The sequence below is a fragment of the Netta rufina genome (genome assembly GCF_964035555.1).
Source record: "Netta rufina genome assembly, chromosome: 8".
Classification (NCBI taxonomy): Eukaryota; Metazoa; Chordata; class Aves; order Anseriformes; family Anatidae; genus Netta; species Netta rufina.
Window position 1 is genome coordinate 30,986,507 of NC_140131.1, and position 25,119 is coordinate 31,011,625.

Consider the following 25,119-nt stretch of genomic DNA (forward strand, 5'->3'; position numbering starts at 1 on the left):
AACACTGAAATTAAAAAGAATCCAGCACTGCTACATCCAAATATTGCTTCAGACCCCAGGAAAACAGGATGTTTTGATTATTATTTCATTTCCCCAAACAGCAGTTGGCTGGGCTGACAAGCTTTGTTTGATGCAAGTATCCCTCCCACCCCTGCCCAACATTGCTAGTCTAATTCTTATCACCCTAATAGATCAGATATGATGTAGTTATTAATAGAACCACAAATGGGAGGCAAGACAACATAAGCAATAGGGGCACTGCAGACAACTATATTTACACGTATAAACATATCCAAATTTCAATTGTTTACAAGTAAAAGTGCACATAGATCATTACAAAGTATCACTCAAATTTCAACAGGTCCATACAATGAAGCATCACCTGGAAACAGACTAGCACTGCAGTAATTAAAATGGGAACTTCATAGTCAAAAACTAAAAGGTTCCATAAAAATATTTTTTAAAATATTAAAGTCAAATTAAGAGATATGCGTCCCAATGTATAAAAGTCATGATGCACCATGTATCCTGTAATGTAGAACTCTAGAAAACACCTACCGTGGCTACCTCAGCAGCTGCAGCACTGTGGAAAGAGCTGAGACACAAAGCCCTTTGTGAGATACTGTAAGTGGTAGTGTTGGCAAACAACAGATTTAGGCACTCTAGTTTAAGGCAGCATTTGAATGGCAAGCAGTCGACTTCTGAAAACAGTCATTAGCTCGCAGTGGTGAATCTCTGGTGGTGTTCCACGTTTTCAGTGCGCACAGTAGGTTACTGAAGTGCTGAAGATGGACTACAGGTCTAGGAGTTTCTCTTGACTGGATTGTAGGGTAGAGCTGAGATGTATTATTTCCCCAAATCAACATAAATACATTATGGTCTCTTATCAGTTATGCCAAAAACTGGAATGTAATGATGGTTGCAGTGGAAAAGTTGTGGAAAAGTTATAGCAGCATACATGGATAGTGGGATAAAATTCTAGTGTTGAAGATATTTAAACAGAATGGTTTGTTACAAAATAAGAAAAGCAATGATGTCAAAAAAGTGTTACACAGACATGCCCGACTGTCCTAGGCATGCAAGAGGAGGTTAAGGGCGAGCATGGAGGTGGCACAGGCAGACTGGTAACTGACATGGTTCTAAATGACTGCCAATTACATGAGTTGGAAAAAAGTATAAATGAGATGACCAAAATGTTGCACAAGCTAAAATCTAGTTTGTGCCCTTCGGACCACCTATGACAACGAAAACAAAAAATTTTAGGAGCAGTTGCCTTTTTACTCTGGTAAAGAAATGCTATTTTCCTGCACGAATTTAAGAATTTGTAATGCATCCTTAATTATGTATGGAAATGCTAAGAATGTTAGTGACTAAATGTATGTCTGCATGCATTCATGCAACTAGCTTTTCCCCTTGTTTAATGGGCCTCCCAGTCTAATACCTTCACCCCCCACCCCCCGCCCCAAGCAGCTGCATGTAACCTCCTTCAAGATCTCGCCCATTTTCTCAGAAACCCGCTTCAGGAACCTGCAGTCCAAGAGGAAAAAGAAAAGAACAAAGTTACTGAAGGCCTTTAGAAGACAGAGAAGTGTGCTCAGATCTAACAGGCCATTCTCAGTGGCTATGCATTAGCCTTGTATTACTTCCACAAATCCACATTACAAATACAAGCTTTTAGTTTTTAGCTTAGTTTCTTTTTCTTTTTTTTTTTTTTTTCTCTAGTAATCAAGTAGTGCAATGCAGTTTCCAAACCTCAGTGATTAACAGTGAGGGAATTAATTACTGTACATTCAAGAGCTTGATTTCAAACTAAACATTATGCAATTCAAAGACTTAGCTTACAGGCACAACTTAAGAACATAAAATCATTCCCTTTTCCGGAGCAGAGAGCTTAAAATTCAGTGAAACATCATCAACAATTACAAGTGTTGGCTTGTTTGATTTTTTGGTAGTGTTTCAGTTTTGGTGGGGTTTCTTTAGGTTTAAGGTATCTAGAGTTAAAATCATTAAGTTGTGTTCTGTACACAACATTTTACTTTACAACCACAGACAGGGAAGGAGAAACACAGGTCAGTGGACTTTCTGTCCTTTTAATCATACTGTTTCTTCCTGAGTAGCTCTGTTGAGCTTTTAGAATCAGAAAAGATTTTCCTGTTTAAGAGGTGAAAGTTGCCAAGTATTTGCTAAGGAAGGAAATTAATAATTTTCAGTAACCAAGTTCAGTTAGTTATTAGAGGAAAAAAACCTCTGGTTTAAATATATAGTTTAAATTAAGAAATGGGAACAGTACATCTTAGAAGTCTTTAAAACTTAAATTTCAGTTTTCTATAAAACCAAACAAAGTACTGTGTAGAACAAGCAGGAATCCTGGTCTTTCTCCATTTAATAGTTGAATTGGATTTAGTTCTCTGTAGAGCAGGAACAGTGAAACAAAGTAGAAAACACTGGCCAAAACTGTAGACCAATTTAATGCTGTCATATCTGAAAAAGCTGTGGCAAACTCACATTGCAAACAACAGGCCCCTCCTCACTTCTGTTATTCTAATGCTTTCCATGAACCTGTGTGACTTACTATTTGTCCACTATTTTCCCTGCGGAATGTGTACTTGTAAGCTGCCAGTTTACTGTTAGATATAGGTTACTGCACCTTTGCTGTTTTTCTCTAGCGTTACATCTATATATGACGTTGGTACATAGCCTTCCTCTCCATTTTGTCTCCGAGCTCTTGTCCACCCATCTCCTTTGTCCTCCTCAATAATGTATAAAATTTCCCCTTCTTTCATTGCTAGAGTGCCTTCGTTATGACCTGGGAAAACAAAAGGCAAAGAAGTCTTAATGTGCAGACAGAATTTCAAGTCTTTTTTCCAGACCATAGTTTACAGATTATATATAAACAGGAAGTATCAAAAAATCTGTGCAAGAGAACATATGGTCAAACAGGCTTGCAGATGAAAACCTTGTCTTATTTGTAAAGCTGAATATTTGCCAGTAGCTGTGCTAATATTTATCTTAAAACAGCAGAAAAGTACTGCATATGAATTAAGCTTGCTTATAAAATATTTCCACAGATCTTATAAGCAACTAGTTACTCATAAAACTTAATTTACTTTAAATCATTTTACTTCTCTTCTCTGTAACAAAAGAAATCCATACATTTTACTGAAGGAATTGTAGTGTATGTTGTCAACCTTACCATCAAAGGGATATATTGCCTTGCAATGTCCTATAGCTGGTAATGGATCATCATCTTCAAACTCATCATCAAATTCATTTGGATGTGCATGCTGCTGTGGTGGGCCTCGAACTTCCTGATTTGCATCATCCGTGTAACTCCCTTCAGGGCTGTAATATAATGATTGGAATGTGAGGATTCTTCGGAGTTTTTAGTTCTGAAACACCGAACATGCATCACAGAAGGGTAAGACCATATTGTTCTGGGAAGGCCTGTTAACAGTGTTTATATTTGCTCCTGGAGGTGATTTTCTGAAAATGTTTTGATCTAACAAAGGTTTTGGACTGAATTCTGCTACAAAAACACATAACTTTGACATACCTGTCTCTACAAAACACAGAAAAATGATGAGCCTTATGGAATGGAAAGAGTTCACTTTAAGAGACACTGGTTGTGTCTCTTAAATAATGAGTGGTTGTTTTCATTAGACTCAATTTTTCTGTGCTACCGTAATGATGTGAAGTGAGCTCTAGTGCTCAGAACCAGTAAGATTTTCCTCTAGAAAAATAAACTTTCAGAGCATAAGGAATAACCATCACCTTCTCTTAACTATCAGACAAATGTATTGATTCTAGCATAAGATAAGAAAGCAGTAGAGATAGAATAATGACCTCTCTCTGCCCTGTGTTACAAGGTGGTTGATATCACTGCTGTGCCGCCTGTCGCTTCTGGCTGCTACTTTACCTTCAACTTCAGAGAGCCAGGCCTGGGGGGGAAAAAAAAAGACAAATACTGGTTTCAAGACAAAAGTTGATTCTAAACCAGCAAGAACCATTTCAAAAATGCACTTAACTGCACACTGTTTAGTTGTCAGTACACAGCCACAAAGAAACTGCATTCACACATGAAATCTTGTAATTATTTCCATATGAAGTATTAATCTAATCCTCTCTGCTTAGCCTATGCTCCATACTTGAGTTAGGTAGTAAGGAAAAAAAAACTTTAATCTCCCATGAATTGCAGAATAAATAATTAATAAATTCTTCTCAACAGTTTGCATCTTTAATAAAGTATACCCTTATTCTAGCTAGACTAACATACCTGAAAATAGCATACCCTAGGGACAACTGTATTGGGAGCTTATTGTTAAACCAAGTAGTTTCATGACTGCAACATTTATAATCCATAAAGCAAACTACACCATTACCATTCATTTATATTTTCTGAATAATTGTTTTAGATTCTCACCTCATTCTTGTGTATTTCCATCCGAAGACGGTCCATGTTGCTCATTGTCTCAGCTAATTTTGGTTGCAGACTGCTTGGATCACCCATCTGGGGATTTTTTTCATAAACATCTTTCATCTTGATGAGGGCATCTCTAACAGTATACAAAACCCCACAATAATTATACAATTACAAACATCTGTACTGGTTCATTAAAGCTAAAATAATATTTAGGTATATGAGAGCCTGACCCATGATTAGAGTTCCTAGATCCTAAGCACAGACATGAGGAACTACAGCTCCCTTTAACACACCTAACTCTTTTTCCCATTCTGTCATCTTAACATTTTGCTTTACTTTTTCATGTCATGTTTAGCATGGAAGGAATCCAACTGTCAACTCTTCTCTATGTAGTGTCAACACTGTTGTCTGTACTGTTATACACAATTTCCTAAATATTAATTATGTTCTTTTCATAATGCACTAAGCTGCAGCTCTCTTGCTCAACAGACCTATGCGGTGATTTTTTTCTTTAACGGCATGCTTTTAGATCCAATGTTTCCTATGCAACATTAGGATCGAAATATGTATTATAGTGAAGCAGCAGGAGGAGGTGATGATAACAATCTACATAAAACAAAGCATCCACTAAAAATGCTTTGTAATAGCTTGTAATAGCATATTCTCTCCTAACGTCTGAGAGCTGTTGGCTTAAGCAGAGGACTTCAATTGAAACAGACATAGAGAGACCCATGATGAACTTCTAAAAAAAAAAAAAAAAAAAAAAAAAAATACACTCACTTTTGGTCAGTTTCCTTCTGTAGTTCTCTGTTGAGTTCATCAATTCTCTGCTGCAGTTTCTTGCGCCTTTGTTCTGGAGGGAGGTGACTGAAGTCTTCTAGTGCAGGGCCCTGCAAATATGAATGCTATTAAAGAAACAGCACACACACATTGAGACAGCTGAACTGACATACCCACACATGAACAGCGGTCACTGGAAGCAGGATGGACCTTCTTAAAAACTCTCTACTTGACGCACAGCTCTTTAAAAGACCACAACAGAATAAATGCAAGCTTTTGGTGCCAGCTTGTAGTCACTCATTTAAGGTTCGTTTTGCCTTCTGCAATAGGTGTCTCAGGGTTATAATTAGTAATTTCTAGGCTTAATAATAATTAGTCTGAAAAGCTGAGCCATGAACCTCTCTGTTATATCTACTACCCTTAAATCAGATTTAGCAAAATCAGAATTAATTACTAACAGTAATTTCAGTCAGAACAAAAGTCTCAGTTGTGTATATAATAATAGTGTGTACATAATTGATTCTTTCCTAGGATTATGTTTTCTATGGCTATTTAGATGCTGTCAAAAGAAGAATACCATAATTTGGACCTTCATTACAAAACAGCATTGTAATTCCCTTTCAGAAGTTCATCAGTCTTGCTAGAGAACATATTACAAGAATCTCAATTAGACTTACAAAGTTGTGATACATTTTTACCTAGCATAAAACCAGTTGACAGAGCACAGAATTTGTATCATGAAAATTATGACTTAAATTTCTTACTGACTCGAAACTTGGTTAAATATTCTACATCACCTTTTTAATTATAAAAAAGAATGCTTCAGTGAGGAAAAAAAAAGTTACTTTTCATACACAATCCCCTCACCCCCCCCCTTTTTTTTTATTCTTAAGACCAATTATTGTTATAGTCTAAGCTTGTGCCAGGGTTACTTGTGTGTATGAAGAATGGAAGGACTTGTGTGTATTAAGAATGGGAAGAAATTTTTACATATCCTGTGAATATGTTGTGCCAACTCTTCCCTTTGGGTGACAGACACCTACACTACTTTTTAAGAAGGAAATACAGTACACTTATTAATAAGAGAAAGTTACATTACTTTTGTGCTAGTTGCATAAGAAAGTTATTTTTAGCCCAAAAAACCTGCTTGCCATTACAGAAACCCTCCTCAGAGGTAAACTGAACTTGACATTTCTCTTCACAAGAGGAAATTTGACAGAAACGTAACTGTCAAGATCTTAATACAAGCAGCCTTAGGCTCAGATGCTAATTCCAATGTTCTAGATATGTCCCCCTCTTAAGATCTTCTTGCCCCTCAACTTCCTGGTTCTTTTTCACTTGTAAAATCATCATCTAATTACTTTTTAAGGAGGGAATACAAGACACCATAAAAGATGAATAATCAAGATATGTTGTTTCCAAAATAAAGCAAGAGCTCTTCTTTCTGGGGAAAAGTCTTTTCAGGTGCTTTTACGTGCTACAGGGAAAGAAAAAGATAATCACATCCTCTGTGTGATTGCTCCTTAAATGTTAGTTAAAACTACCTTTCCTACAGTAATAATCAGAAGAACACTTACTTATGTGAATTTTGCTGATCTACTCTGCAAAATAATAATATTAAGATGTGCTTTTAATTTATAAAAGCCTCATTTATTTCAAATACAAAAGCTTTCTAATACTCCTGAACATAAAAGATCATCTCCCCTGCAAATGTTTGGTTAAATTCAAGTGAGTGAATATTGCAGTATTCAATATTTCTCTTTTAAACAAGTTTTGTACTCTTTTTGTATAACTATTTTATGCTGTTATTTTATTTTATTTCCATTATCACCAGCTGATGAATACTGGTCAACCTTAAAATTCCAAAATCACAGAATTAGTTGCAGCTGGATCATATCTAATTATCTCACATTAGGCATGGATGAATAAGAACATGACTGTGTATGAGAGTGGAAAGTCTGGAGATGCATTTCAGCACCTGACTTAGCAGTTATGATATGGAAACACTTTCAAAAGATTACTTTCATGCTATCTTAGCAGAAGTACAGCAGACAGATCAGCACACGGGCTTACCATCTTCACCGACCACTGCACAGTTCATTTGAAAACAGAAAGAAACGGGAAATTATTCACATGCAAAGACCAGTTACAAAAATGATTAATGCCTAAAACCATATCTTCAAAATATTTTTAAAGATTAAAATTTTAAAATTATAAAAAATACATTTTACTATGAGCACAAGAACAGCAAATTACAATAATCAGAAATGCACTTCTGCTTTAAGCATTACTGATTTTAAAAATGTCACTAGGTGATAATGGGTAGTTTAACTTACAGAATTGTAATACACAAATTCATTGAACAAATTTTGAATTTTAGTGCTTCAAATAATATGCTTAAAGAACTTCTGTTGTGGGAGAAGAAACGAACACACAGCCAACAACACACAAAATAGCAGAATTCAATGATGATGAAGGACTGATCAGCCATATGCAAATATTTTGTTAATTATAGCTAACAATCCACTACCATCAATTTTACAAAGGTAATTTTTACCAAGTGTTTTACGTTATTATCAAAGCAGAACTACAATAAACAAAGACCTTTTAAGTGAATAATTTTACTTTCTGAAAACAGCGCATTTGAGTCATTGCTGCTATCCTAAAAATGTTTTACTTAGATGAAAATAAAGCCATTTAGAGAGTTACAAGTTCATCCTTAGAGGAAGCAAATAAAACAGGTGTCAAAGCTTTGGCTTAACATGCCACAGCATTTGGAAGATCAATGACCTAGTACAAGCCTTTCCAGAGGAAGGCCAAGCAACTTAGAATACAGTTACCTGTGACAATATTTATGACCTTCAACAATTGTTGTGACAGTTGATTAAAGCACACACTTCAAATTGGAATTTCTAGCCATAAAGAAAATGGCACTCCTTTGCAAATGTTACCATGGTAGAAACCTCAATAAAGTCCAAAGACACTGTTGTGGTTTAACCTGGCACACAGCCGTTTGCTCACCCTCCCTCTCCTCTCCTCTCCTCTCCTCTCCTCTCCTCCCTCTTCTGTCCTAACTGAAACCAGGACAGACATAAAATGCCTATAAGAACAAACTACTTTTATGTATACAACATATCCATTTGATGTATCAAGTAGCACTGAGCAAAGACCTCTCACAAGCACTAACACTACCTGGAAATGTTAAGACTTCAAAGAAAAACAGTAAAGAATAACAGTACTAATAAACGAAAGGAGGAGCTGCACTTAAGACTTTTCAACAGCCTATTACTTTTATATAGAGTCACAACTTAAGTTACTGCGTGCTGCTTTCTCTATACAGCATGTGACAGGAAAAATCTAATGCATGAAGTACGGAATGATAACAGTTTGGTTTTGCAATTTCTAGTGCCTTGAGTGACATCTTATACAGGGCATGTAAAACAAAATAACTAGTATGCTTATTATATGGTATATGGCAACTCATGGATAAATCTCAGTAGAAGCCAAAACAAATTAAAATACCATTTGACAGTTCTTCCCGTCAGTACTACTTGGACATCATTTTCCAGGGACAAAACAGAATCACGCTAGCATCTACTTATCACTGACTCAAGATGTATTAAAAAGATAAATCTGATCTGTAACACACAATCTACTAGAATTACAGTATACATTTCAAGGCACTTGATATATGTGTTACCTATTAAAATATTTGCAAGGTATTTCAAAATAAAACATGAAGTGTTCATCTCAAAGATTTATAGAGATTAAAGTATCTGATACTGTGGGATATTTGAATTAATCCAGATTTGTATGACACTACCACTCCTTGTTAATTTTACAGAGTACTGTGTATTAAGTTCACAGTTTTACAGCATGATCAATGAATTACTAAGAATAAAAAATTAAAATACTGTTTCAGTTTCCATGGGCATTGTGTAGTTGCTAGGAGATGATCTTTTGCTTCAGTAAGAGATTCTAGAACTACTAATATTGTAAGGTATTGATTTGTGAGCCAGGTGTTGATAGATCTAGTGATAAACAAAAAAATGGTGTCATCAAAATCTCTGCTATTTCAGCAACTGTACAATCAAATTCTACATTGAGTGCTAAAGAAGGAACATTATCTTCATGACCAAAATAAATTGCAACACAAGTAATTCAGAAGGAGAAAGAAGAAACTGCCCTCCATAAACACTTAGAGGAGCACAAGAATCTTCTAAAAATGGTGGTGGTAGAATGGTTATTCAAAAATATCTGGGGGCCTGAAATAAGATACCACAACATGACTTAAAGAAAATAAATGTAAAATTTGAATAAATTTTAAATATACCTCATTTTGGTTCAGAATGACAGCAAGAGAGCCTCTGAATTGCTTACTGCAATACAACATTGTTGTGCATTGATCTCCACATTACATCTGCAGTATCCAGCCTTTCTCAATGCATATGAGACAGCACGTTGATTTTGTTTTCAAATATGAGCAAATCATGAATTAAATATAATCAAATGCATCCAATTACCTCATTATGTGGATCTATATCATAGCACACACAAACTGGGCAGCCTGTGTTTCTCCAACATAACAGGAAAGCGCCAGTACATTTACACTAGAACTATAAATGTTGCTAGAAAACCACATAACAATTCCCTTTTACTGTCTTCCAGCAAAATCTGTTTGCAGATTATGCCATTATAGATCAGTAAATGAACTGATTAATCTCAGAAAGCAGCATTTGGTAGTAATTTTTCAATAACTTTACCTAAACAGACCTAGGATGACGAAAAACAATCAATCATAAAATGCGTTAAAATATTTCACTATTTCAAAATCTGCAAGCACCATGTGCTGTAGCCTTTGATATACAAAAGATAAACAAAACTTCTCTTAGTTCAGTCTTGTCAACAGTTACTATTATTTCAATTAAAAGTCAGCAATAAGATGTGATGTCAGATTTTTCTAGTGACTATATATATACCCAATGATAAATTACTGCAAAAATATGTTCCATGATGGTAGGAAAACATTTGTGAATGTGAACAACAATGAAAAAAGGTATCAAAACACATGCTGAGCACCCTCTTTATAAAACCTTTATTTTAGGCACCGGTATTTGGAAATGCTGTAAAGAGTATTTCTGTTTTAATTTTAATATGTTGGTAAGGTCTATGTAATATGAAAAGAAGTATTCTGAAAGTGACGTTGTAGCTGAAGTGTTACTTTAAACAGAGTAAGCCTTATAATGAGGGTGAAGAGCATTAGAAAAGCCACATCACAAACACACTGCTCATAGCCCATCATGCATTTCAACTTGTTATCCAACTTACCCCTCTTTTGAGGCTTCTGAAAGAAGGAATTCTGGGCTTCCCTGTTTTTATGTCACTCATGCAATAATGCACTGGTTCAATGGAGAATATGGGATACTGGGACCCATTAGGAGTACTGGATGTGTATAAACTAGTAGGGGTTAGGGGTGGGGACTGTGGCTAATGTGGAAATAAAGAAAGCAATAAATAAGCCAAATGTTCAAAGTGATTTTAAAATGAAAAGTCTGTCTTATAAAATTTCCATCCAACACAGAAACACCTTGTAACGTTCCACAGACACATTTACACTACAACTGCATTGCTTTTCAAAGGTTTCTGTCATGAATCTTCATGACAACTTCAGAGTTAGAGGTTGGTTCAGAGAATGAAGGAATATTCAAGAAAGCTTTAGACTCAACTTCCACAAGATCCAAAAAATATTCTGAAGTTGTTTATATCCTCTCTTAGAACAGTTAATTCTTCTTTTCCCTTACAAATGATTTAAATGAACCTTAGTTAGAGTCATTCTGGAAGCTTGTGCATTCCTGCTCACGTGTTGATTCACCTTACCAGGTGAACAGTAAGGTGAATCAATACATTTTGATTCACCTTACCAGGTAAGCTATGTAAATAGAAATACTACGTGTATCTATGGAGAATGACTTAAAAATAAGTATACTCAATCTCTGTAGTCAAATTGGACTTAAATAATGGCTGAACGGCATTCCTAATCAACATAATCCCTAGAGCTTTCTCTGATTTCTTCCCCCCCTTTTAAAAAATTGCTTCTCTCACTTTTTCTCTTATACCCCTGCTGCTTTTGCCCATTTCAATTTTTCTGTTTCCTCTGCTGCACAATTAATACCCTTTCCAAAAGGCTTTTCTATCTGGTAACATCAAAAATAGGTAAATGTACATCTGGAAGCCAAGACCAGACATAATTCCAGTTAAATGAAGGCCCAAATGCTACCACAAATACCCCATTTACAGTAAATAAGTGTTTGTGTGTGTGTGTGTGTGTGGGGGGGTGTCCTTATATTAGCTAATAAAAGAATGTATTTCTTAAATTTTCAGTAATATTTACAATTGTATTTTTCTGTTACAATACAGATTTTAATATTTTATATATCTATATATATTTTGATATTTTGCTCCCAACTGCTGCTTTTTTGAAGTGTATCCATCCATCCCTCCCCAGAAAAGTAGGAGAAAAAAACGGACATAATCTTCCATTTCCTCTAGGTATTTCAGGAAGAGGTGCACGTAGTACATATACGTATATGTACTTCTGTGATTCCATATAGGAAACAGTAGGGGTGAGTCTCTGAATGCTATGTACCAAAAAAAAAAAAAAGTAGGAAAAAAAAATACTGTCAGCTTTCTTCATCTATCATCATGCAAAGGAATTTCTTTTAACTGCAGTAAAAGCCAACATTCAGACTGTAAACCAATTTAGATTTTCACTGCTTCACTGTCCACAGCAGGAGGAGGGGGATTGCACAAAATTCTTGGGAAAATGGCTTATTACCAAACTAGTAGTCATGATCTCAGAACAGGTTAAATCCCACCCATCTCTGCAGCCAAACACAATAAATATACTAATGCACTGAAATGATAAGCTACTATTAAACATTAATTATGCTTCATGAGAAGTAAATAATCGATTTTCATTTCAACACAGCTGCAGTTATGTAACAAACAGTGAGAAGGAGATGTAGAGATCTGCTTGCTTGGAACAATATCAATTGGTTAAAAAAAATCCTACCACTAATGAGCTGTAAGAATAGTTTTCTATAATAAGTGGCAAATACTGGTTTGGAGTGTTAAAATAACCTCACTGAAATGTGAGGGAATCATTAAAATGACTTTCTGATATGTTCTAATACTAACTAAAATCCTAGCGTAAAATTTAAACATGTACCTTCATTTATATAGCTAGTTCATGCTTGTATTGAAAACCTTTTTTGTCGATCCATGAAGGCACCTAGCACAGAAAGCATCAATTGAAAGGAGCAATTCCTCTGCTTTCAATTTTTTTCCATCAAGCTAAGGAATATTTTTTACTTATTTCTTAGTAATATTCCTTCTGGGATATTTACGTGTATGGAGCTTCAACAGTATGTCTTATCAGTAAGGTATTGTAAGTTTCAACTTCTTCAGGCAAACTTAAATGTTTTCAAAGCTAGCAAGTTTAATAAAAATCTATATAATATTCCTCTATAAAAGCACATATAAAACACGACAGTTAAAAGCAGGTTGCTTGTTGTAATATTAAAGAGATCTGAAGTCTGCCCGCTTTCAAACCATACCTCTCCCTCGCAACCTTTTTTGTTTATTTTGACATTCAAAATCAACAACTCTTCTACGCAATTTGAAAAAGTATTTATGGCCATTTAAAAATTACAGAAATTGGAAGCTACTTTTATTTACACTATTTAAACCCATGCAGAATATCAAATACCTAATAAAAAACATTCCAGGACTAGAAGAAAAATTGCAAAGCTTTCCCCATTTTTAATGTGATAAATATCCAACCTTACCCAAACCTTCAGATCTCTTTGTACATCTTCAAAAGGACAGTGGAGGGCAAGGGGAAAGTTATAGTAAAATAAATAATTGCTGCTTCCATGAATCTTTACATTTTAATTTTCCAAATAGTAATTTCAAAATTGTTACCTTTGGCTTCTTTCCAAACAGCCACAGCTTTCCTTTAGCCTTGCCCACTGTAGTTTTTGAATCAATTCTCATTCCTTCCTGCTTTGGTGTACTGATGGTTCCATCAGAGATAGTTCTGTAAATATTCTGACTGTAATCTTCAAATGGAAAATCTCCAGGAGGTTCAAAACCAGATTTGAAGCAGTCTATCACTATCTGGGAGTCCTAAACATGGGATATTAATGAGTTTAAAAAGAAAAACAAGCAAAGCCATCAAGAGAGAAGGAGAGGGAAACATGGAGACAGATTTTCTCTTTAAGCACGAAGATGGCACAGGTGGGAAACAGAGAACACAAAATGCCTGCTTGTAGATAGATCAATGTAAGACAGCATATATTCTTTTTTCTCGGTAGTGTTACTAACAGTGCAAATCAAAGTAAACCCTGCTATTCAGAACCCAGCAAATAGTCCCCTCTGGTTCTCACAGATTTAAAACAGAACATGGTTTAGGCCCGAGCTACTATTCCACCGTCTAATCCTTCAACATTAGCACTGAAATTAAGGTAACAATCATAAACTAGATACAGTAAGATCTAACGGGGTGTTAACTGAACACTCTTTTGTATGATTTCATGCATACCAGAGAAGATACCAACCATGCTGGTATTCTGGGATGTTTCGTGATACCCAATGCTATGTGTCCAAAATCATACACAACATGGTTAAAGATCTTCAGATCAAAGGAAAGAAATAAAACATGAAGAAAACAGACACCAGCAATGGTTGAAGCTACCATTTAGACTAAACAGTGATGTCACTCTCCACAGCATCTGTATCAGTTCCTTTACTCATGTGCATTTAATAAGAAGCTCAATTCTACTTACCCTATGTTCATCAACTGATTTTGCTGCAAGGATCATCCCTTCTAAGCATTTAGAGATTATCGGAATAACCTTGCGCTCAGAGTCAGCAAAGCCCCTGTAACATTCACTGAGTTTGATGGTCCTTCTTTCATCCATTTCTTGAAGTTGCTGCAAGCACAAAGAAGGATTATTTTATTGAAGTTTTTATTTATGGATTTTTTCCTGATCCTGATGTATGCAGTTACTGTGGTCACCACAGTGTAGTACAGAATTTCTGTGCTTTCCCAGTGTTTTTTATTTCCCTTACAAAACAGAAGCTAATTAAGTCATTTCAGACATAGACTTAAGATGCACAGAACAGTGATTACAATGAGACAATACTCATTTATTAAATGGTGTGAAGGACTGGACTCTATTCTTTTTTAAAGCCTATGTATAATGCCTACAACCACCTACTTGTTAAAAATATTTGTTTCATGCAAAAATGGAAACTATAATGAAAAAATTCTACTAGTTTCTACATCTCCTCACTCTCTCCTTCCACTTCAAAATAATTTCTCTGGTGATAGGTATATCCACCTGAAATCTCATCTTCTTTAACTTTGCTTTTACTTTTATCCTCTCCAATTAATACCTCGTATAATGTATAGCCAACACTCTCAAGGAAGTAATAAAAAAAATGTAGTCCCAAGAAAAAATAGGACTAGGACTTCATGTTTTTACTGGAGATTTCAGAAAACATACATCTCACAATGATAATGGACTTTAACCCTGGAAATACAGCAATAAACAAAAACTCTTATCCAAGATACAAGGTCAACCAAGCTGTTTCTCCCAGGACTTGACTGCAATAACTCCCTCAGTTTGGTAATAACAGATCTGCTGAAGTGCTGCTTACCAGTTAAAATAGTAACAAATTCTTTAATCAGCTGAGAAAATATGAAGCATTCTTAAATTGATACATCTTCAAATGAAGTCAGCATTTTCACTTTCCTTTCATTTCCTAATTCCACATCTCAGAATCAGTTTTGACAGCCACATGGCTGAACATACAGACCACTAGGTGTCTGAATGCTCCCTCAGCTGATGGCCCCCAACTATTTTACTTTAAACTAATGTTGGAAAGCCTCTATTTTTGAAAGCATCAAACAAAATTTAATAGTTATACAAAGCACCTAGAAATAGTCCTTTTCCAGATTCAAAGTACTGATTTAATTTAACTTTTTACTTTTTTGTTATTTTAGAGAGTTTTATGGATTGCTACTAATACTGATAAAGCAATGACCGCTTGGGAGAGGAGGGAGAATTCTGCCTCCAAATCTACCCAGTATATACCTGATATATGAGATGGACTAAACCACAAAGTCACTAATAGCTGTGTGCTTTTCTACAACTCTGAGATCAATGAATTTAAAAAAAAAAAAAAGAGAGAACTAGTTATCAAACCCTACTAAAATGATTGTTTTAAACATTTGCTTTCATGTTGCAAATTTTTATTTTACTGTACCTTTCAGTAATATTTCACATCTCTAAAATACAAAACTTTAATAAAAAAACTCAAGAGTATTTCCATTGCAAGTCTAAGCATAATTACTGAAAGCAGCAAGTCTTGTGATAAAATGCAGACTGTATCAGATTATGTTAATTTCCTCATAAAATGATCTACTATAACACTAAAAAAAAAAAAAAAGAGAGAGAGAGACATATAAAAGCTAATTCCCCCTTTAAAGAACACCAGTCATACTTTCTTACTTTTTACCTTATAAATCTGAGGAATGACAATGTAGTAATGTTTGTGTTGTTCCCCATTAAAATTCTGTAGTTGTGCAGCATATTCATTTTTGTTTTCATCAGCCATGTGTGTGCGCAGGTTTAACTGTTGCTTAGCCTAGTAGGAAAGTGTTATCAATTCAAAATTGTCTTGTGCTTTTCAATGATATTTAGCATTATTATATGATAGCATTATAGCATTATTATAATTTACCTTACCACCAACTATGTAAAAACACTAATCAAAATCATCACTGAAATTTATGCCCTTATAATTGAAATAGAAAGAATGCGACCCTTAGTTTATACTGACAACTTACATCTAGTTACATATAGAGAAAGCAACGGTCATTTTAGCCACACTGCTTAAACACATATCCAAAAACATAGAAGTGAAAAGGAAGAAAATAACTGACTCAGCATCATCTTGAGAATAATGAAGCATACTCTCTCTGCACTCTTACATTTTACTGTACCTTTGATTTTGCATGCAATAGGAAAACATATTTTGTACATAATTTTATACAAAAAATGTTGTGCAAATACTGATGATAATCATACAAAAAAATTATGCTTATAGAAAAGGGAGAGTAAAAACAAAAACAAAACACACAACAACAAAACACATTAAAAAAAACCACGGCACTGCTCTTACCTTTTCAACATCAGCCTTTGTCGCGTTAGTGTCATTGTCCAGTCTTTCATAGCTTTGCTGCGCCTTCTCTGCCTCTCTGCATTCTCTCTCAAATTTCTTTTTGCTCTAAAAAAACGACAAACTTACTCCTCCTACAGCCACTATCCCATTTTGGGTTTGTATAGCAACTTTGAATTCTAAATATCAAAGCTTCCTTTAAATGAAGACCTTAAACTCTCTAAGTACTTTTATTTAAGTAAACACACTGTTCTCATAGGAGCATGCAACAAGTATCAAATATATTCAACTGTCTTTTATATACAAACTGTTTCCTTTAAGTAGCAACTGGAAAGCAACTGTAATTACGCTATAAAATATCAGAAAACCAAAATACAAGATAACCTATTACAAACAACATCAGCAAATTAGAAAACAGGTAAGTTCACTGTTTAGCCTGACTTCAATAACCTAAATGAAAGTTTAGGGGGAAAATAACTGAAGTTTAGGGGAGGGTAGGCAAAAAACTCAAATCCTGAATTATATTTGTAAAATTTAAAGTTAACATCTTAAACACTCAATTTAATTCAATAAATTCAACTAAATTATTCTGAAGGTAAACAGAAGGATTTATCTCTATTATGAGATCTTAGCATATTCATCCATTATCATCAGTATTCATCTCAACTGGCGTAGCTGTAAGCAGCATAGACAACAGTACTCGATATACCTGATGTTAAATAAATCTGGCTGTTGTCCAGATAGCTGCTGTAGGAAAAATTTCTGCAGCTCAAGATGTTAGTATCTCTAGAGTCAAACAGGCAATAGAGATTGTGTGAGCACTGCACTCCTGCTTCATAGCAGAGTCAGGCAACTGAGGTTAATGTGCCCCTTTAAAGGCTGTATGAATTTCAGTCACCTTGCACTCAAGTAAATACCATGCACAGAACACAACTGATTGACTGAACTGAACTCTGGGAATTATCTGGATGAAAGATATCTTCAAGTATCTTTTTTTTAAAGTATTATTCAGCATCTTCACACCCGCTTCTATTCTGATCATCTGACCATGAATTAAACCTCTCTGACATGACACTGACCCAAGACATTGCTTATCTGAGTCCACAACAACAAAACAGAAATTCACTTTTCCAGTTTTGCTTCACAATAATCTGGATCAAAGACAATAAATTTCAGAGACATAGAAACAGCAGAATATCAGAATGCATCGTGAACATACCTGTTTTATATTTTCTAATCATTAAAACCACTGCCTATAAACTGTTCTAGAGAAATTTCCTTTCTGCATTTCTCTGTGGAAATGTAATTCTAAATCCTGAAAGGATCATGGCTTACAGTGGTATTCTTGAAGAGACCTCATATAACAAGCCCTCAAGTGCAAGTCAAATACTTAAGATTTCATCTTCATGGAAATAAATTGTCACTACTGAACAGGAGCCCACTGAGAAGCAACGAATGAAGTCTGTACCTGTTTTAAAACCTAATTTCTTTACGCTGAATAAATACTAAGTCTCCACATACACACACTAAATGGCTGTTTGCAAAAGAATTTTTTAAGCAGTGAACTACAAACACTTTGGAATGTATTTTGGGCGTTACTAAGTCTGATTTGGCCATTCAATAAAATAACTAAATGTTAAAGTCTAAACAAGGGAGCTGACATCAGTTCCATTTACAAATTGCGTATTATTAATGTGATAGACCCCCCCCAACTCACATTATCCATCTGTTTCCAGCACATGTCCAGATATTGTTGAGCCTTTCGCCCTTCCTGAAGATGCTAAAAACACCAGAAATAAGTTTGATTTACATATATATATATATTCTTTTTTATTACTATTACCATTATCTAGTTTGTGCTCTAGTTGATGCACCACGATACACATCTCCAGTAGCTACCAGTATTCTTTGGAAGACATTATTATTAATGATGCAAGAACAGTACCACATATGAAATTTACTTTGGCAAAAAAGCTACCAGTAAGCACTGTCTCCCAAGGTATCAATTCTCAGGTTTTAATAACTGTAGTAAACCAGTACATAGAAATACATTAATAACTTTAATTATGTGTATTACAAAACATATTTATTGCTGAGTTCATGAAATTGGATAAATAAAGTATTCAAAGACATCCATTTTGATATCCTATTATAAAATCAAAATATAGAAATTACCATTTTTCTCTCAGTTTTTAGATCATGAGAGTATCTCATCAATTCTCCATAGACTCTGTGTCCCATTTCTTCTGCAACTACTTCACGTTGTCCTGCATAGTCATTCAGCTCATTAAGGATGTTAAAAAAGGCAATACATGAAGTAAACCTGACAGAAAGCACATACACACAAATAGACATATGCAAAAAGTGAGATAGCGCTTGGTTTTATAATAATTTCCTTTAACACAGTCTTTGCTCCTGATTAAATTGAAGAAAAAATCAGATGCATTTTACAAGAAACCTTATTTTAATGATGATTGAATTACAACAGAAATGAAAATCGGGAAAGCCTGCATTGAGCCTAGCACGTACTATATGTTGCAATGTCTCTTCAAATACATTTTATAAGAACATGGATTTTTGTGGATGGAAAAGAAAGAAAAAGAATACTACCTGGAAAGCCCTGTAGTATAGTGGTATCTCCTAAGCTGCCAACTGAGAGGCCTGAGCTTGGGAACAGATATATACGTCCCTAGGCCTGGCGGCTGAACTTGTTGCAGAGATGATGTACTTGGTAGTCTTGAGGTTGGAACATGCCAATCATACCACTCAAATGCATCCCGATGGATGATCTACAGAACAAGTTTGCTATGAGCTCTGGAGACAGCTGCCTGTTTGCCTGCCCACCTCCTGGCTGGAAGTAAGGTGCCACTATGGCTGGCACTGAAAAGGGGGGAAGAGGAGGGGCAAAGGGTAGAAAGTGTGTGTGGAAGGGAAGAAAGAAAGAAAAAAAAAACAGGCACCACATTAAAATATACGTCTTTCTCTCTTTAACTGTGGAATACTGCCATCTCCACAGGCTTGGCTTTGTGGAATTTATACGCCATCCTAGAACTAGAAATCCCGTTCCCTGTGGCCCAGGATCTTTAAATAGAGTCAAAAAAGCTAGAGGAAATCCTAGCATAGATTCCCAGGCACTCTGCGCACAGCATGTGCTCTGGTCACAACCTGAAACTTAGCCCACATTCTTTCATTCATAAGTATTTATCCCTAAAGGAAATAAAGTATTGTGTTTTTCTAAATTAAAAAATGGTAATGGATATGGACAGCAAAACAAGCACCTCTCTTTGTTTAACTGTAGAGGAGCAATTTATGCTAAACAACTTTATAATTATTTATCATACAAGCTTATTTTGTCTCTGGAGTCAAAGCAAGTCAGCAGCTTAAGAGGCCTAAGCTCTCCTTGCCAAAAATAAGAGTTTTGTTTATTCTCAAGTCTCAAACCTGAATAGCTATATTCGTACTGCAATACAAATACACTGAAGAAAAGTCTACTGCACCATAGCCTAAGGGTAATCGTTGCTCTTCTGTTAAAAAACAATAACAACAAAATGCAGTAGCATGTACAGAGCATACTAAACTTCTGCTTTCAGACTTTCAGCTCGCTGAAGACTAATTTGGAACAGAGCAAGTACAGCCTGCCATGTTTACTACTTTAAAATACTAATGAAACAGAAGTGATGCTTCATGATTAAGAATTACAACAGAAGTGTGAAAAGCCAAGCAGAATTCTTTTGTTGTCTTAGCCAGTTCACTATTTTTTCTTAAACAAAATAAATAAAAGTCCCTAAAGAGACAAGTAAATAGAGTATATTGCAGTCCTTATTTCTTATACATAGAACTTGAAATGTGTGTTTTTACCTGGGTTCTTCTTCTTTGGATGAACGTTTAGGACAGTACTTCTTAACCAGATTTCTATTAAGGAAGAAAAAAAAAAAAAAGTACACTACTTTAGAATGTCTTTTGAAAAGGCATACATACAGTAAACTGCACAAACAAGGAATTTAATTTCAATGACTTCCCTTTGTAATCTTGTATGGATCCCTAACTTAACAAAGTCCTAAGTCACTTTGACCTAGAACAATATATTCATAAGCACTTTAAAACCTCTATTCCACAGTGACTAGACATAAAAAAGTGTTCTTTATTTAACAGCCTTTTCACAGAATCACAGAACTGTAGGGGTTGGAAGGGACCTCGAAAGATCATCGGGTCCAACCCCCCTGCCAAAGCAGGTTCATCAGAGCAGGCTGCCCAGGTAGGCGTCAAGACGGGCCTTGAATATCTCCAGAGAAGGAGACTCCATAGCCTCCCTGGGCAGCCTGTTCCAGCGCTCCGTCACCTTCACCATGAAGAAATTCTTTCTCATGTTGGTGCGGAACTGCCTGTGCTCAGTTTTGTGGCCGTTACCCCTTGTCCTGTCCCCGCAAACCACTGAAAAGAGGTTGGCCAAATCCCTCTGTCTCCCACACCTCAGTTATTTATATACATTGATGAGATCCCCTCTCAGTCTCCTTTTCTCCAGGCTGAACAGACCCAGGTCTCTCAGCCTTTCCTCATAGGGAAGATGCTCCAGGCCCCGTATCATCTTTGTGGCCCTCCGCTGGACTCTTTCCAGGAGATCCCTGTGAGCACACTGATGGCTCATGGTCAACCTGTCGTCCACCAGGACCCCCAGGTCCTTCTCCTCAGAGCTCCGCTCCAGCAGGTCGTCCCCCAGCCTGTACTGATACATGTGGTTGTTCCTTCCCAGGTGCAGGACTCTACACTTGCTCTTGTTAAACCTCACCTGGTTTCTTCCTGCCCATCTCTCCAGCCGGTCCAGGTCTCACTGAATGGCAGCACAGCCTTCTGGCATGTCAGCCACTCCTCCCAGCTTTGTGTCATCAGCATACTTGCTGAGGGCAGACACTATTCCCTCGTTAAGGTTGTCGATGAAGATGTTGAACAAGACCGGACCCAGCACCGACCCCTGGGGAACACCGCTAGTCACAGGTCTCCAGCTGGACTCTGCGCTGCCGATCACCACCCTCTGAGCTCGGCCACTCAGCCAGTTCTCAACCCACCTTACTGTCTGCTCCTCTATCCCACACTTTCTCAGCTTTGCTGTTAGGATGTCATGGGAGACAGTATCGAAAGCCTTGCTAAAGTCAAGGTAGATGACATCCACTGCTCTCCCCTCATCATGTTTGCCATGAGCTTGTCAGGGCAAAATTCTCAGTGTGTTCTTGAGAAAGGAACCTGAACTATACAAAAAATGGTTCCGTTTTTTTAACTGGTATGAAATAACACTTCGTTCAAAATGTTGTTTTGTGTAAAGGGACAATATTTTGTAATCACACTGGTTTAGACACCTACCCAAAGAAGAAATTAAGTACAAAATGCCATCCTTCAGAGCTGCTTTAACATCTGTCTTTTAATTGCCCTCTGAACACAATTCTTCCGTCTGTCCTGTAATAATTGAGACAACCGGCCTTTGACTTCTTAGACTAATTCTTAATTAGTAGCCCACATCTGCTACTAATCTAATCTAGTTCAAAATACTTTCCTCAGAAACAGCCAAGAACTGGACAGTAAAAGCAAACTGTACCCCTCAACACTATAGAAGTCTATGAAACAAAATCCTGCACGTATGTTTTGTATCCCATTCCCACTGGCTGCCTGTGACTTTGGTTGCTACAAACCATCTCATCAACTCAGTAGGGATTAAAAGGAGACATTTGGACTGCAAAATTCATAAACTCAAAAGGAAAAAAAAAAAAAAAAAAAGATTTAATAATCTTCTTAGCTAAGTAACTTTCCCATGTTTTGTTTTCCCTTACACTTCTGCTTTGCTACTCAGTGCTTATTAATTACTGGGAAACTCCTGAAATTCAACTTATTATTATTCAGAAGGTGAAATGCATACCAGGCATACAATGCTGTAGCTTAGCAACTATGCAAGAGCCTTTTCAAGGGAAGATTTTCAGGGGTGTTACAAGAGAGAAAAGAAACGACTTAAAAAACAAAAAACAAAACAAAACAAAACAAAAAAACCACCACACATACAGTTTAAAGTGGCAGGACAGAAGTACTTCAAGGTTCAATAAACAGTACAAAGTACAACAATCAAAGTTAATAAATAAATATGAACTAACAAGCAAACGCAGAGTTTATAGCTAAAAGAAAAAGCAAGTGTTCATGTGAACAGTGAAGCATAAAAGCTTTTTACAAGTGAACACCAACAGTTAGAAAGATACCAGAGAAATTAAATCTTTGAAAAAACACAGGTTGACTAGAAGTTAAGGATGAAGGTGAATCTGAAGAGTCAAGTTTTATTTCAAAGAGGAGCCAACTGACACTTTAAAGTGGACGTAACAATCTTTAACATTTTTATCTAAACATGGGTCTCAGGACCCCAAGTATGGCTCTAGACTAGTTTTTCCAAAACCTGGCAACCTTATGATATGTGTACAGCAGCAATTAGAGTGGCTTAGATCTGTAAGTAGACCTTTAAAGCAGAGCAATGGTGCTGAGTACTGTTTGCAGTACATGAATTTCTGGAGGTTCTAGTTCAGACCAGTTCTAGCCATTTCCATGAGCTAAACACCCACCAGCATTTACAGAATAGGTGCGCTTCCCACAATTCAGTTTCCCCGCGAAGAAATCTAGTTTGCATACTTTCAGACTCCTCCACAAGTGAACACGACCACAAATGGATACAAGTCACTTGGTTCATTTCCAAAGAGCATTCCTGCCTCAGACTGGAAGACTCATTTAAATACATTCTTATTAGAAGAGCAGGCCTGACAATGCTTCAACGGAAATTAACAGCAGTCCCTCTCAATCCCTAACTAGAGCAGGATAAACTATGAACAACTTACCTCCACTCCCAGTCAGATTTGTACTGGCCCCCAACAGTGCATATTGAGTTTTATGTGCGTGTTTGTATGTATATATATATGTATGTATATATGCACATGTAAAATACACAGAATAATATACATACATGCGTATGTATTGGCTGAGAAATTAGAGAGCTTAAAAGTAAAAAATATGAAAATAATTAAGAGCTTACTTTACCAAGTAACTCTTGCCACTCTGCTAAGTTCTCCTGTACTTTTAGGGAGAGTTTGCTTCATACTATAACTGGAAGGAGACAAAATGAAAACCTACCAATGGAATAGCAAAAACTTTGTTCCTTCATCAGCCCATAAATTGAGCTAAGTTGAGCTGTGATCAAAAATGACCATGAGCCAGTCTGATATATTAATTATCTTAGCAGATAACGTAACCTAGCAATTTTGGTGGACACGCTAGAGATGACAAAGGTCTCTGAAACAATACTATGAACTAGCTTTCACTGAGCCTAAGTCCTTCAAGAAGATGGCCATAGCAGTCTTGGACTGCCACATTTAACAATCTACTCCAAAGACAAATGAATGAACTCACAAATACACTGGGCCAAATCAGCATTGTAGGCATCTGGCAATTAAATTAAAAGTAAACGCAGAATCTCCATTTTTCTTCCAATTTTCTTTTTATTTCATGGAATGAAAACCAAAAAAATGCAAGTAACAGATCTGAGTAACGGTACTGTCAGGTTTAAAGAAAATTGAAGAAGTAGCTGCAGACTATCAGAACTGAACCAAATTTACTGGATAAACTGCTGTGTATATCTTTAGAATAGTGTAGAGTGATGACAGGTTAATATTCTCTGGAAATACAATCTAGTCTTCTGCCACACTCTGACTTACACACATCTGGAAGCAGATTTCATACAGGACTAATCACACTCAGTTGTGATGACCCTGTAATTTTATCAAACTCTCTTCTCGGTATAAATTGGTCTCTGATTAAATACCAATGAGAAATCAGCTGGACTTTATTACTAATTTTTAAGAGAAAAACTACCTTAGTCATGTAGCCACAAGTTTCAAATGCCACCCTACTTAATACATTTAAATTATTTATAGCCATGTACATAAAATATCTACATTTGTACAGACATACAAAAACTCATAACTGAATTTTATTCAGTCATCTAACACAATGTAAAGAATTGGAGCAGCAGCATCAATATAGAAGAATTTATGTCAAAGTAAATGCTCAAGCACTGTGACATCTCTTTATATTAAACTTCTACAGTCCCTACATCATATTACAGGAGACTGGGGGCACAGTGAAGCCTGCTTTCAGAAATTAATTTTAAAATGCAGTAAGAAATTAAAGGCATTTCATATTTATATGTGAAGCGATCATTTCAATAGGGTTCTGTGACTGCATATCTACATATAGAATTGGTGAAAACAATGACAATGTACTACTGTATTTAGTAATAACATCGTATCGGAAAAAGCCTTCAACTGAATGCATGAGTCTTAAAAAATTGTCAGATGGAACTTGGGTTTACAAAGCCTTGTAACCATTAAGAATGTTTTGACTTACAGAAATACCACTAGAAAAAACCTGCCGTGTTTGTATTTAGAAGATCATTAACAGCCTCAGCTCTAACCAAAGAAAAAGGTATCTGAGAACTGAACACAACTTCACATTTGAGCTTACATAGTCTTTAAATAATGTTTCCAAGATTCTGCGTATAAAAATTTGGTTACTAAGTCTCAATTTGACTAAACATACACATATGTTACTATCTTATTTAGAAAAAAAGACACTTAATGGCATGCAGAATAAAA

The 25,119-nt window shown here is 35.9% G+C and overlaps 1 protein-coding gene across 4 annotated transcripts in view; it reads right to left on the minus strand.

Annotated features, from left to right (window-relative positions):
- Positions 1-250: 250 nt before the first annotated feature.
- The window catches only part of FNBP1L (formin binding protein 1 like), a 50,997-nt gene continuing 26,128 nt past the window's right edge, over positions 251-25,119 (minus strand). The window contains exons 3-16 of one of the 4 annotated variants that reach the window (XM_084291367.1): positions 20,306-20,359; positions 18,623-18,770; positions 18,165-18,227; positions 16,451-16,555; positions 15,785-15,913; positions 14,047-14,193; positions 13,184-13,387; positions 10,529-10,687; positions 7,274-7,288; positions 5,201-5,310; positions 4,421-4,553; positions 3,844-3,938; positions 3,194-3,342; positions 251-2,806 (exon numbers count right to left, since the gene is read on the minus strand). In XM_084291367.1, the coding sequence (XP_084147493.1) occupies positions 2,628-2,806; positions 3,194-3,342; positions 3,844-3,938; positions 4,421-4,553; positions 5,201-5,310; positions 7,274-7,288; positions 10,529-10,687; positions 13,184-13,387; positions 14,047-14,193; positions 15,785-15,913; positions 16,451-16,555; positions 18,165-18,227; positions 18,623-18,770; positions 20,306-20,359 (1,690 nt within the window). In that variant the 3' untranslated portion in view covers positions 251-2,627. Of the gene's footprint in view, positions 2,807-3,193; positions 3,390-3,843; positions 3,939-4,420; positions 4,554-5,200; positions 5,311-7,273; positions 7,289-10,528; positions 10,688-13,183; positions 13,388-14,046; positions 14,194-15,784; positions 15,914-16,450; positions 16,556-18,164; positions 18,228-18,622; positions 18,771-20,305; positions 20,360-25,119 lie in introns of all 4 variants that reach the window. The other 3 variants (XM_084291365.1, XM_084291364.1, XM_084291366.1) reach the window with 3 other exon arrangements.